General features: G+C 40.7%; 1 protein-coding gene across 5 annotated transcripts in view; it reads left to right on the top strand.

Annotated features, from left to right (window-relative positions):
• Positions 1-14,255, top strand: part of CD109 (CD109 molecule) — a 123,495-nt gene that overhangs the window by 88,431 nt on the left and 20,809 nt on the right. For 4 of the 5 annotated variants that reach the window (XM_060167572.1, XM_060167569.1, XM_060167568.1 and 1 more), the window contains 2 exons: positions 2,616-2,792; positions 11,842-11,923. In XM_060167572.1, coding sequence (XP_060023555.1) covers positions 2,616-2,792; positions 11,842-11,923 — 259 coding nt within the window. The remainder of the gene's footprint in view (positions 1-2,615; positions 2,793-11,841; positions 11,924-14,255) is intronic. The other variant, XM_060167570.1, reaches the window with a different exon arrangement.

Here is a 14,255-nt window from a genome sequence, read left to right as displayed (position 1 = left end):
CCATCGCTACTGGTTTATTTGTATATGATACTATATATTTTTCATTTATTTGTAGGTATATTTTCTTTTTTTAATTACTTTTTAAAGTTGAAGTATAGTTGATTTACATTGTTTCAGGTATATAGCAAAGTGATTCAGTTATACATAGATGTATATATATTCTCTTTCAGATTCTTTTCTGAAAAAGAGTAGTTTATTACAAAATAGTTTATAGTTTATTACAAGATATTGAATATAGTTCCCTGTGCTATAAGTAGGTCTTTATTTAGGTGTATTTTCTTATTTAATCCTAACAAGAAGAAGTTGGGAAAAGTTTTTAGTTGGTGCCAACCACGGATTACAGTAGGAAGGCAAGTGAGAGGTGTGTCCTGGACCAGTTCTTCTGTCTTCAAGGTGCGTGTGAATCACCTGGGGAGCTTGTGTGAAGGCAGATTCTGGCTTGGTAGGCCTGGGGTGGGGCTTTGGATTCTGCATTTCTAACAAGCTCCCAGGTGATGACGATGCTGCTGGTGTGCAGACCACTCTTTTGAGTAGCCAGACCACGCTGTCGTATGGTGGTTCTGCCTCTGTGGCTCTCGACCGCTGGTGAATATCCCTTCTGTGGAGCTTCGGAATACACAGATATCTGGGATCCATTCTCGAGCTGCTCAGTCAGCATCTCTTGGGCTGTGGCTAGGGCATGCATGTTTTGAAAAGGTTCCATGACTGCTTCTGGTAACCAGAGGTTGAGGACCACTGCCTCTAGCAGTTACCTGTGCGGACACAAGTACCCTTTCCAGTTTGAAGCTACCCACTGACTAAGTCACCCTCTCCTAGTCACCTTCTGGTCACCCCAAAGTCCTTTCAACTGTTAGACAGAGCTTCCACACAAATGGTTTATTTATGTGGTTGTGCTTTGCAAATAACTGAAAGAGATATTTAGATGAATGACCTCTAAATATCGGGTTGGCCAAAAGGTTCGTTAGGGTTTTTCTGTAAGATGTTACAAAACTTTTTGGCCCACCCAATATTTAGATCTTTGAGGTGTCAGGACCTAAGGCACTTTTTCAGAGGTTCTTTTAAATCTCCCCTGGAAGTGTAATGCTTTTTATTATAACCTCAAACAACCGGTTCCTCTAGAGAGGACTTTTTTGGGAGACTTAGATATAATTCTTAAAAAGAAGTAAATAAGCTTTCTACTTAGGGGAATACATTCTGCCTAAGAACCTCCCACAGTGCCAGGATGCTGGGAGATGATGTGGTACGCACACGCACACACGGAGGGAAGAAGCCTTGAAGTTTAAGTGTGTACCATCACTCCTTATGTTGGAATGAGTCTGCTATTGTGACTGAAGTGCTCTGAGGTTTAATTTTAAAGCTTGATTTAGATAATGGTTTTTCAAGTGTTATTTTTATATGGTATTTATATATTAAAAAAATAACTTATTTGGTAGCCCAGATGTGTGACTATTAGCTTGCTTCTTTGCATTTTGAGAGTCTAAGTTTATGTTCACTTTGAATATTAAAAACATAAGCTACAGTAGTAATAAAAATAAAAAACATAAGCTGCAGTGGTATTTATTTCTCTGTGTTAATATCTAAAGTTTGAGACATTACGTGCTAGCATGGCGGCAGCCTACCCACCTGAAGATCTTCCTCTCTTTTTTTGGATTCATTTTTTCTGGAGCAGATTTTTTTTTTTTTTTAACATCTTTATTGGAGTATAATTGCTTTACAATGGTATGTTAGTTTGAGCTTCACAACAAAATGAATCAGTTATATATATACATATATTCCCATATCTCTTCCCGCTTGCGTCTCCCTCCCTCCCACCCTGCCTATCCCACCCCTCCAGGCGGTCACAAAGCATCTGGAGCAGATTTTTACTAGGTATTTGGACTTGGTAAGTTTCTAAAATAAACCACATTGACGAATATTCTTCCCTATACAGTTCAACCATAGTGAGGTCAGAATTAGAACTCAGCTGTTACATTTCTAAATTCTTACTTATTTTCTTGAGTTATGGTGTTAGACTGTGGTTAGAGGAATGCGGGTAAGCGTGTGTTTTGTTTCACTTTATATTACCAACTTTGAAGCATATTTTTAACCCTTTTGATCCTGAGATTTATTGAAACGCTTATACTTGTTAGTTCTACTTTGTTGTTGATAAATAGAGCACATTGAAAAATACCACCACCCTACCCTGGAAAACATCGTTTCTCAAGAATTTGTAGTGTATTAGTAAGGACATCAAAATAAATTCTACTTATGTGAAGAATATTAATAATAAAACATTTCTTTCCCATGTAAGAACGATGGTTTCCTAATGCAATTCCTGACATTTTTGTTCAGAAATTTTATTTTAAACTTGGTTTTTGCTTATGTGTACTGTATCTTGGAGCTAGAAGAGTCTCCTAATTGGTCACATAATCTACAAGTTCAGTACCACTGTATTGTCATTTATTTGACCCGTCTTCCTAAAAGCTTGATGTAAAGTTTCTATAAATACTGTGCTCCATGCAGTGGAATAGTAATATTGCTTCAGATGCTTTCTGCCCTCAGTGGACACCTCTCTGCCAGCAGGAGGTACAGTTACTGAGGATTTGCTGAATGTAATGAATATCTTGTGCTTTCAGGAGATATTCTTGGTTCTTCCATCAGTGGCTTAGCCTCACTCATTCGAATGCCTTATGGCTGTGGCGAACAGAACATGATAAATTTTGCTCCAAATATTTACGTTTTGGATTACCTGACTAAAAAGAAACAGCTGACTGAGAATTTAAAAGAAAAAGCCCTTTCATTTATGAGGCAAGGTAAGCATTTTAGAAACATACTTTTATTTGTAAAAATACATTTCTTCTTTTCTTTTTTTGGTCAGAGTTGACTCTGACCATATTTCAACATAGACAGATTGTGTCTTTGCTCTGTGATTGTGGCACTAGATGGTGTGGAATGTGCTAGAAGAGTGAGCAGTGGGACACTGCCGCCACTTGTCCTCAGCTCAGGGCTCACTGATTGCTGCTAAGATGTTTGTTAAGGATTTTGTTCCTGGAGGGGTTTGTATTTTCATAAGGGATTGGACATTTAAAGCCACTTAAAGATCTGAAGGAATGAGTATTCATTCCACATTTCTAGAGCATCACTTAGGGCCAGGGTCACTTCCAGTGCTGAGGAAGCAGGAGGTCAGGCCTTTCCTCCCAGGGAAGTCCCTGTTCAGTGGAGAAAGTCCACTGGTAAACACACGAGGCTTCCTGTGGTGGGGACCTTCTCAGCGCGTTTAACATTTCAAGTAGTTGGGGGGTTAGGAGAGAAGGGTGTGTATGGGGGCCCCTGCTGGCCACTCGGGAAACGCCACACCGGTGAGGACTCTGCCCTGGCTCCTGGAGAGGCTGATACTGTTTGCAGACGCCAGGCTCTGTGTCTACAAGTTGCTAATAACAACAGATAACATCGGTGGATGCTTACTGAGGCAGGCAGTGTTCTAAGCACCTTCCATAATATCTCACTTACTGGTCGCAATCAGTATACGCTTATCATCCTCCTATTTTTACAGATGAAGCAACTCAGGCACAGAAAAGTTACCTAACTTGCTAGGGTCACATAGCAAGTGATGGCAGAGCTGGGATTTGAACTCACTCTCTGGCCCCAGAGTCCATGCTCTATTTGTGTCCATACTTAGGAGAAAATGGACAGTTGTGAGGCATTTTTAATAATAATAATGTAGACTTGATTTCCTCGAATATTCCAAAAGCCAGCCACCCAAAGTCACAGTTTGGAAGCTTTGTGCTTCCATCAGGGGACCTCTAGCAAGATCTCTGTGTGGCTGAGTTTCTCATTCTGCACAGTCTGGGGTACCTGCTGTCCATCAAACTGATAAAGATTAGAATGGTTCAGGCAATACAATAGGAAAATGCTTGTTCAGTATAATCTACAAATTGAAGCAACACTTTCCACCCTAACTTTGAATTTTGTTTTATTTATTTATTTTTACAATGAATGGGTTAAATGCCAATAAGAGGCAAGCTGTTAGTGGTTTGGCTAACTTTTCCACAGTTAAGAATGAGAAAACTTAGTAAAGACATTATTTTAACGTGGGCTTTTTTTCTAGGTTCCCTCATTATCTTAAACTAAATTCTATGTAATAATGATAATAACGAACCCTATTTGTTGTACAAATGTTTTCATTTAATTCTCACAAAAACCCTTGGAGGTAGGGGTACTGTTATTATTTCCCTTTTGCAGATGAGGAAACTGAGGCACAGGGAGGCTAAATAACTTACCCGTGGTTCCCCTGGTGGTCTGACTCTGTAGTCCATGCTCAGAACGCCATGAGATAGCGTTACTTTGCAACGTTCTTAGGTTGTTGGAAGCAATAGGGGAGGATGTAGGAGGAGTCGGAATTGGGCCAAGATGCTTCAGTGTGACCAAGGTGTAAGAGGTCTCAATGGGTGTTCTGATAAAATAGTAAGAGAGGACCACGGGTTCTGTAGGGAAGGAGAAACCAGACGTTAGAATCTGGGTGTCAGGTTAGACCAGAGGGAGCTGTAAGATGTTGGGTCCAAGGGGCTGAGCTGCAGTCAGTGTCCTGAGTGCCCCCTGGGCTAGGCTGGCAGACAAGGGCTGAGTGCAAGTAAGGGAGCTGCGAGTCAGGACTTGCCTGCTGTGTGGGAGGCCAGCATTGGGATCAGGGCTGGGTGTGACCCGAGTTCTGCTGTGTAGGAGATAGTGGTATAGCTTCCCTCAGATTAGAGCCAGGCCCTGCAGGCATTTATGACATCTCAGGCCCAGGTCCTTAAGTCCTCTAGGAAATTCTCAAAGATCTAGCAATCGGTACTTTCTATACTGAGCTGCCCATTAAAAATTATTCTCCTTTCTGCATATGTTTGTGAATCAGTCATTTTTTTTTCAGTTTAGCTATTAATTTATTTAAAGAGAATGGTAAAAAATCAGATGTTTTATCATATTCGTAGAAAACATACGTTATTAATTTTTCAAGAAAAATGGTACTTATATACTAAGATATTTGCCCTGTGATTTCCAGGTACTCATGTCTTCATATAATGCATCTTTGCATGTCCTCTACCTGGAATGGTCTTCATGAACTGTGAACTATGTTTGCTTGATAAAATCTACTAATTATTAAAGTGAATCAGTCATATTTTAAGTGTGTAAATACAAGAGCTGCTTTTTCCAGGTTTGGTTATAATTAAGTTTAAGCAGTGGTACCAGGGGCTCTGTTTGGTATGGTGTGTGCCACGCTAAATTCAGGTGAGATTTTGCACACTGCCATATATTTAAAGAGATGAGTAAAAACTATTTTCACAGTTTAATTCAGCACCTTTTTAAGGCAAGATTCTGACTTGTATTTGAAATTTAGGTTGGCTAGTTTCAGGTAGGGAGTATGTAGGACCTAGACTGGTGCTTTATACCTTGATACACATCCTTTGGGATATTTTAATAAAATAAAGTAAAATATTTTAGAAAATGCCATTGATTGCATATTTTATATGCTTTATGAACTATAAGGTTGGCTAATCAAATATCAATGCTTTAAAGAGACAGAATAAATTTTATAGTTTGAACCATTTAAGGAACAATAATTCATGCCTTAAAAATAATTTGAGTTTCTGTCCTAGACATTTTGCTCTGGGTTAGTAGATGCCCTAAAAAATGAACAGTCCAAATCCTCAGTATCTGTTTTCTTTAAAAGGAGCACTGGTCCCCAGGCCCATCCCGGCGAGGTAGGTGCCACAGTGCAATTTCAAAGCAGCCCTGCATTGCTTGGGAGGCTTCGTCACATTTGCTGGTTGTTAGAAGGCACAGAGCAGCCAGAGGGCAGAAAAAGCTTTGTGGCAGAACGAAGAGCACTGCAGCCGTGAGGTGGGCGATTCCCACCAGGGGAGAGGTAGAGCCGTGGTTACAGCACCGGCGGTGGAGACCATGAGGCCTGGGCTCTGAACCCTGCCTCCTGCTCTGGGCTGGTTTCCCCAGCCTCTTCTTTCCACCTATAAGACATGGGTAAATAAGTAGCCACTTCTTAGGGCTGTTTTGAAGACTAAATGAGGTATTTTAACACATAGTAAATGCCCAGGAACTGTCAGCTATAATATAGTTAGTGGCATCTAACTAGGGAGATAGGGTCTAAAGTCAGCAAGTAAATTCTGTCCATTCTACCTCTAAAAACAAGTGTGAAATTTCCCCACTCTCTCCATCCCAGGCTGATTGATCTACTCTGACTTGCCATTGCTGACCTGGCTACTCCAGCAGCTTCCTGAATAGACCCTTTGCCAATATACTCACCCTCCTTCAACACAGTCTCCGCATATTTTATAATAAAAGGGATCTTTTGATAATGTCAGAATCACATCACGTCCTTAAATTCTCCAGTGGGTTCCTCGCCTGGGCCTGCAAAGCCCTGAGTGGATGCCAGGCCCCATCTGTCACCTCACCTGAAGCCGCCCCCCCAGGGCTCTGTCAGCCTGCGTCTGGCGTGCTCTAAGCTCCGTGGCGCTGAGGGCCTTTCCACCTGTCCTGCTTGCTGGATACTCTCCCCCCAGATCTTCCCAGGGCTGGTTCCTTCTCATCATCCAGGTGGTGTTTTCCTCAAAGTGGCCTTCCCTGACCTTTTAGCAGCTCTCACTTAAATTATTGCATCGTATATTCCTCATCACACTTAACAGTATTTAAAATGTTCTTGTTTTTCTGTTATGTGACTGTCTCCTGCCCTAGAAGGTAAGTGCCCTGACAGAGGGGACTGTGTTGAATCCGTTCTCCATGGGATCACCATATGGGCCCCTCAGTAAGTGCAGAACGGGTGAATGCATTCGTATCAATATTAACTTCTTTGGACTTTAGGTCGATCGTCCTAATGTGGAGATCGGGTCTAGAAGATCTCTCCGGTGTTTCCACGATGCATGGTTTTTTCTTTAAACACCAGAGTTTCTCCCTGGCTTTGGCACGTTTTCATGAGCTAGGAAATGTGACCTGAGGTTTCAACGTGGTTTTTGAGCTGGTGAAATGGCTGATGGGAATCAGTCCAATGAGCTCCTCAAAATGTATCTTTTCACATGCGGAACTAAATTATATTTCAAAGTAGTGGACAAAAACTTCTCAGTGTAATGATTTTCATTATGAAATCAGTGTCTCATTTCAAGACTCTGTTTTTTCTTTTGCTATCACATTTGCCAAAGTTTTTTTTTTTTTCAAATATACTGTAATTGTTTTTATGTTTTTAAGGAATTAAAGTGGCTTTGGCGCAAGTCATGATTTATGTTACTTAAATGTCAGTTGTGAACAGCGCATGGTTTTCCTTAAATCATGCTTGGCCCAGGAGCCCAGTAACCTAACTTATTGTTTTTCTGGTCAAAACAATAGCTACATCATTGAATGAAGTGGCTTTCACTGTCAAAAAGAAAAATAGAACCGTAACATGGAAACTGTTTTTGACAAGGACTAGAAATCCCAGACCTGTTAATTGGAGATTTTAAACCACTTGTTTTTCTCAAATATTTAAATTGCAGTGCATGCGGCTCAGTTTTTCAAGTAAGACTCAGACCAAACTTAGCTGAAAACACATTATATTTTCTCTATTGGAATAAAAACAGGAAAAAAGTAGGTTTCAGAATTCTGATGCTGCATTTGGCCATCACAAGAATGGCTAGAGGCAATAGTGAAGATGCTAAAAAAGAAAACGTTGGTGAAGTTCTCACTTTCCATTCATGTCAGAGAGAGTAAGGAAGTTGATAACAAATACTCTTCTTTTAGCACAGGGATATTTTTATCAGCTTTTAACCAGAGAAAGTGATTGGGCAGCCAATTTTAATTTATTTGTATACAATTTTGACACTTGTGGTAAACTAAGTCAAATTATGTTTAGAATGTTAGTTTTCTGTGTGTTTCTATGAGTGCTAGTTGCCTCTTTATTATGATAAATTGTAAATATTTTCCATTCATGGCTATTTCAAAGAAAATTCACCACCCACTAAGTATGTATCTTGTCTGACCCTTTATAAACAACATTTCATGAATCATTATTTTAAATTTTAGAAGTGTCTGTTAATTCTGATTATGCTGTTACTTTGTAACTCAGGAGCTATTCATAAGACTATGAACTTGAAGGCAGTACTCTAATTTCCTCATAAACTTTTGGAGAAAACCATCTTTTTGCCTATCTCATCTATCACGATGCAGCCGAAGGTTCTCTAATGATGCATGTCTGGCTTAAGACAAGGAAGGACTCCTCACAGGAGACCTACTTGGTTTGGGTTCCCTCCTGTTTTGCCCAGGGAGCAGAGCTGGAGATTTGGATTTTCAGTTTCATCTAAACCAGCTCAGGAAATGTACTCCATACCTGTAGACTGTGTCTGCAAGTCCCCTTCTCTGGGCTCGTTGCTCCTGGTGGAAGAACTGTGCTAATTGTTGATATTAATGGCAACTCTTGGAGGGCAGCCACCTGAAGGGTAATTTCCATAAACACTGATCTCATCTCCATGATCTCATCTCTCTGAAGGTTTTACAATAACTCATACTTGGAACTGCCATTGTTGATGTGATTCAGGGCCTTGGAGGCACTTGGTCCTCACCTGAGGTTGGTCCATCTTCCCACAGAAGTACCTCCTCTAGTGATGGAGGGACCTGGAGCTTCCCTTCCCTTCCCTTCCCTTCCCTTCCCTTCCCTTCCCTTCCCTCCCCTCCCCTCCCCTCCCCTCCCCTCCCCTCCCCTCCCCTCCCCTCCCCTCCCCTCCCCTCCCCTCCCCTCCCCTTCTTCCTATATCAGATTGAGTTCACACGTAAACTCTGCTACCTGGTAGATTTACTCCTGAGTTGGAAACTGAGGGAGAATGTCTTGACCTCTTTTGCTCACTTCCTTTGTGAACATTAGAAAATACTCTGCTTTTCTGTGATCCTTGACCAGCTCTGACAAAGGAAGAGATTATATGTTGCGTTTTCTTCAAGGTTAATTAAAACATGTTAGAGTGAACTAAGGTTGTGTTAATAGTGCCTGTCATTGAATTTTTTCCATTCTTGTTTATTTTACTTTTTGAATATGTAAAACATTAACATGCTTCCAAAAGTCAAACTTATTCTAAAAGGTGTATGCAAAGGGGTATCTTTCCCTCTTCGGATCCCTTCTCCCTACCCTCTGGGGGTAACGTTTTGCGTTACTTTCTTGTTTAGCTTCTCTCTCTCTCTCTCTTTCTTTTTCAATCTTAGCAGAAATTAACATATGTTTTTTTATTTTCTCTTTTTCTTACACAAAAGGTAGTACACTATGTGTGCTATTTTAGACTTTGCCTTTTTCACTTAACAGTATATTCAGGAAATTGCTCTTCATCAGCTCAGAGAGAGTCCTCATTCTTTTCCACAGCTGCATAGTACTCCGTTGTACACATGTACCACAGTTTATTCAACCCGTCTCCAATTTGGTGGCATTTAGGTAGTTTCCAATGTTTTTGCAATTACAAATAATGCTGCAATCAATAGTCATCTGCATATATATTTTTGTGTTGTTGGAGGTATATCTTCAGATATATCCTTAGAAGTAGGATTACTGGGTCAAAAGGTATAGACATTCTACTGCACAGGAGTTGTACCATTTGGAATTCCCTCTAGCAACAGATGAGTACTGGTTTCCTTACAGTCTCCCCAACAGGATGAATGGTCAAGCTTTTGAATCTTTGCTAAAGTGATGGGTAAGAAATGGTATCTCAATATGTAGTTTTCATTTGCATTTTACCTATTATGAAGTTGAACATTTCTTCCTGTCTTAAGGTCTGTCTTTCTTTGTTTTTTGTGAAATGTCTGTACTTGCCTTTTGTCCATTTTTTCTCTATAGGAGTTTTTATCTTCTCCTCTAAATTAAAAAAATTCTTTATATAATCTATATGTGAAGATATATAGTATTAATATATAAAAACATATACATAGACTTGTATAGTATTAATGTTAGGAAGATTAGCCATTTATCCATCTTATATGTTGCAAATATTTTCCTTTAATTTGTCATCTGTTTTTCAACTTTGTTTATAGTGTTTTGCCATGGAAAAGTTTGAAACAATTTTTTTGTAGTCAGTTATTTTTTCTTAAAAGTTTGGTGGTTAGAAAGTCTTTTTCTACACCTATGTTACGGAGTGATATCTGTTGTTTACCGAGAGAATGTAAAAGGTACTGTGCGAAGAACTTTTCATATATTAATCATTGAAAGAGCTCTATGAATTAGTAGGAAGCAGCAGCTTTGGAGACAGATGGACCTTGGCTTATGCCTAATTTCAGTTCCTATGAGCTGTGTGACCTCGCACATGATATATTCTAAGTTCAGGTCTCTTCATCTCTAAAAAGCAGATAGCCTCTACATCATAGAGTTGTGGCATTACCTGAGTTAATACCTGAAAAGGGCTTTGACCAGTTCCTGACACCTAGTCACAGTTGGATAAAAGTTGACTGGTTAGTTACCATGCTGTAATATTTCAGTTTTAAACATAAAGAGTATAACCTAACACTCCCTTCTTCAAATTAAGAAAACTCTCTCATCACTTAAATGCTGTTTCCATCTCTTTTACCATAGGTCTTAAAGATCACCGTGAAACAGTGTCTTGTTTTTTTAAGCATTTTTGTCTTACTGTAGCTTGAATCAGATACTCAGATCTCGCTGGGGTTTCTTGTGGAAAGGCTCAATGAGAAAAGTTTGGGACCTGGCAAGAGCAAATTCACGAATTTTAAATGACTAACACTCATATTTTGTTAGTCAAATATGAATAATTAATTATAGTTATTGATGCTTCTAAAATGTGGTATTCATAAAGTAAAATGTTTTTGTTACTAGAATTTATTGGGGATTGAATTCAACGTTTCACCAGTGAGTATGTTTGCCAGGCACTACATGGCCATGCTGCTGGGTTCATTCTGTGTGCCCTCCCCTCCTGTAGTAGAATCCTGTAGTTTTCGGGAAGAATTCTTGGTTATCAGAGGATCACTGATAAAGCCTTGCGCTGGAAATGTTTCTGGCTTCTGCTTACTTTTTATTGATAAATTATGGCTAATATCATTTTTAGCGAGTTGGTTTGTTGGGCTTGTCCGATGACTCTTTCAGTGTTTGGCCTGTGATTTCTCAGTCACTGGACTTTGAGACCTGCACGCATTGCTTTGCAAATATGAAACATCTGCCTCTATTTGCAACCACTTATTTGCAAATATGAAACATCTGCTTTTATTAAAGCAGATCTGTGAGCCATAAGCCCTTCCCAATTTAGTTCTATGCTGAGACTTCATTACCACCACCATGTTCTTTTTATATAGTGAGAACTTAGAGTTGACGTTTGGGCGCACAGGTCAGTTTGGGGGTTTACCTCAGTTGGTCATGACCAAGAAATTCTAGAGCCACTGTGTTAGATTATTTAGCAATTTTCTCCCTTCTGCTGGTGGTCTAAGAGTAGAAAGTATTTTTACTTCTCGTTTTAGCTTTAAATTTTAGTTATGATCCTGCAGCTAGTATTTTTCTTAGGTAGCAAACAATTTTAGATGACTAAGCATTGAAACCATCATAGTTTACACTACAGAGTTAAATACTCCGCTTTTTAATTTACTTGCTTTTGAATGGATAGACCTGTTGTCTGTGTGATGGTATTCTTCTGACTTTATTCCAGTTTGGGGCTATCGCGGTTCTTATTTTATGCATTCTACTTGAAAAGTCCTGATGTTCTTAATCTCCCACAGCACATGATATAGAAAATATTCAACGTTAGTTGATTTCATCTCTTCTTTCCCATTCTCTGCCCGTGTTTCCTCAATATGAAGTCATGATTAGAAACTTCCCTTCATTGCAACTTGATTACGTTGATTATCTGTCTATTTTGGTGTCTTCAGGTTACCAGAGAGAACTTCTCTATCAGAGGGAAGATGGCTCTTTCAGTGCTTTTGGGAATGATGACCCTTCTGGGAGCACTTGGTAAGTGTTTTTGCCAATGGAACAAATCCATGTCACTGAATGGGCTCTCACTAGGTCACGATGGCCATGAAATTGACCGATGTGTCTCTGTATCAGCTTGGAGGCTGCTTTTTCCATAGCCTGGCTTTAAAAGAGATTCTCCTTTTTAAATATGGTTTTAAAACACTAGTACATCAGATGTTTTTATTTAGAAAAGATAAGTCATAAATCCCCCTCTTTTTTGATGGGAAAAGCAGCATTAAAATATAATGATGGTGCAGCTGGTAAGAAAAATTGGTTAGAAATATGGAGTATTGTGACATAGGTCTTTTTTTTTTTTTTTTTTTTTTTTGCCGTACACGGGCCTCTCACTGTTGTGGCCTCTCCCGTTGCGGAGCACTGGCTCCGGACGCGCAGGCTCAGTGGCCATGGCTCATGGGCCCAGCCGCTCCGCGGCATGTGGGATCTTCGCGGACCGGGGCACGAACCCGCGTCCCCTGCATTGGCAGGCGGACTCTGAACCACTGCGCCACCAGGTAAGCCCGACATAGGTCTTTTTTTAATCGGACACAATCAACACTAATTTTATATTAATACAGTCAATGTAGTTTCTTTTTTTTTTTTTGAAGATGTTGAGGGTAGGAGTTTATTTATTTATTTTTGCTGTGTTGGGTCTTAATTTCTGTGCGAGGGCTTTCTCTAGTTGTGGCGAGCGGGGGCCACTCTTCATTGCGGTGCGCGGGCCTCTCCTTATCACAGCCTCTCTTGTTGCGGAGCACAGGCTCCAGACGCGCAGGCTCAGTAGCTGACGCGCAGGCTCAGTAGCTGTGGCTCACGGGCCCAGTTGCTCCGTGGCATATGGGATCCTCCCAGACCAGGGCTCGAACCCGTGTCCCCTGCATTAGCAGGCAGATTCTCAACCACTGTGCCACCAGGGAAGACCCAATGTAGTTTCTTTAAGTTTATTTTTTGTGAAAAAACAGTGATGAGGTTAAGTAATGAACCTCCAGAGTTTCCTCCAGAATGAAATCTCCACATGGCTGATTTTGGATGATTACTCTCTCCTTGTACTATCTTCAGTTCATTTTTCACTCAGAAAAAGATTGGCTAATTGTGTCAGTAGGGTTAGATAAGGTGTGCCGTGGTAACAACCCTCTAAATCTCAGTGGTTTATTAACAAAGGTTGTGCTCACGCTGCATTTCCACTGTGGCTCAGCAGGGGGCTCTGCAGTCTTTGTTTCAGCCACCAACTCACCCTGAGCCTCTAGACTTGCTGCAGCCTGGGGACAGAGGGCTGGAGTATCCAGCAGTGGCAGTTAGAAGCTTCAGCCCGGTATAAGATTTCTTATCACTTTACCATGAGCGGAGCTGGCCCCATGGCCATGCCTAACTTCAAGTGGGCAGAGAAGTGAATTCTTCTGCGTACCCAAAGTGAAAGAGAACTGCATCATATTGAATATTAGTAATGTTTGCCACACTAAATCTTTTATAGGGTGAAACAGATCTGCTTCATATTTTCTTTTGGCGCGAGTCAGGATGTAGATCCATAAATAGAAAGGTTTCAGTGTTTTATTGCCTGATGTTCTTTTCACCTCAGTATTTAATGTTCTGTAGCAGACACTGACATACTTTTTCTTTAAAGGGTCAGATAGTAAATATGTTAGGCATTGCAGGCCCCATAGAGCCTCTGTTGCATATTTTCCCTTTTTCCCTCCACCCTTTCTTTCTTTCTTTCTTTTTTTAAAAAATAAATGTATTTATTTATTTTTGGCTGCATTGGGTCTTCGTTGCTGCACGCGGGCTTTCTCTAGTTGTGGCGAGCTGGGGCTACTCTTTGTTGCGGTGCGTGGGCTTCTCATTGTGGTGGCTTCTCTTGTGGAGCATGGGCTCTAGGCGTGCGGGCTTCAGTAGTTGTGGCACACGGGCTCAGTAGTTGTGGCTCACGGGCTCTAGAGCGCAGGCTCAGTAGCTGTGGCTCACGGGCTTAGTTGCTCCGCGGCATGTGGGATCTTCCTGGGCCAGGGATCGAACCCATGTCCCTTGCATTGGCAAGCAGATTCTTAACCACTGCACCACCAGGGAAGTCCCCATCCTCACTATTTTTCTCCGTTTAAAAACTGTTCTTAGGTGGAGGTTGGGGGCTGTGCAGTGGGGAGAGGCACATATAAACAGACTGTGGGCTGTGTTTGGCACAGACAGATTTGGCCTACAGGCTGTAATTTGCTGATTCCTGTCCTATAGGAGAGAAAATATCCATTTCTTCTACTCAAAAGCACGACAGTTTGATTGTGAACTAAACATACTTCATCCACTGCTTTAGGGTTGAGCTAAGTGTGTGATGAGATCTTCCTTG

This window comes from Lagenorhynchus albirostris, chromosome 12, assembly GCF_949774975.1.
Source record: "Lagenorhynchus albirostris chromosome 12, mLagAlb1.1, whole genome shotgun sequence".
In the NCBI taxonomy this organism is placed as follows: Eukaryota; Metazoa; Chordata; class Mammalia; order Artiodactyla; family Delphinidae; genus Lagenorhynchus; species Lagenorhynchus albirostris.
Note: the sequence above shows the minus strand (reverse complement) of the source record. Positions and strands in the feature narration are given on the sequence as shown.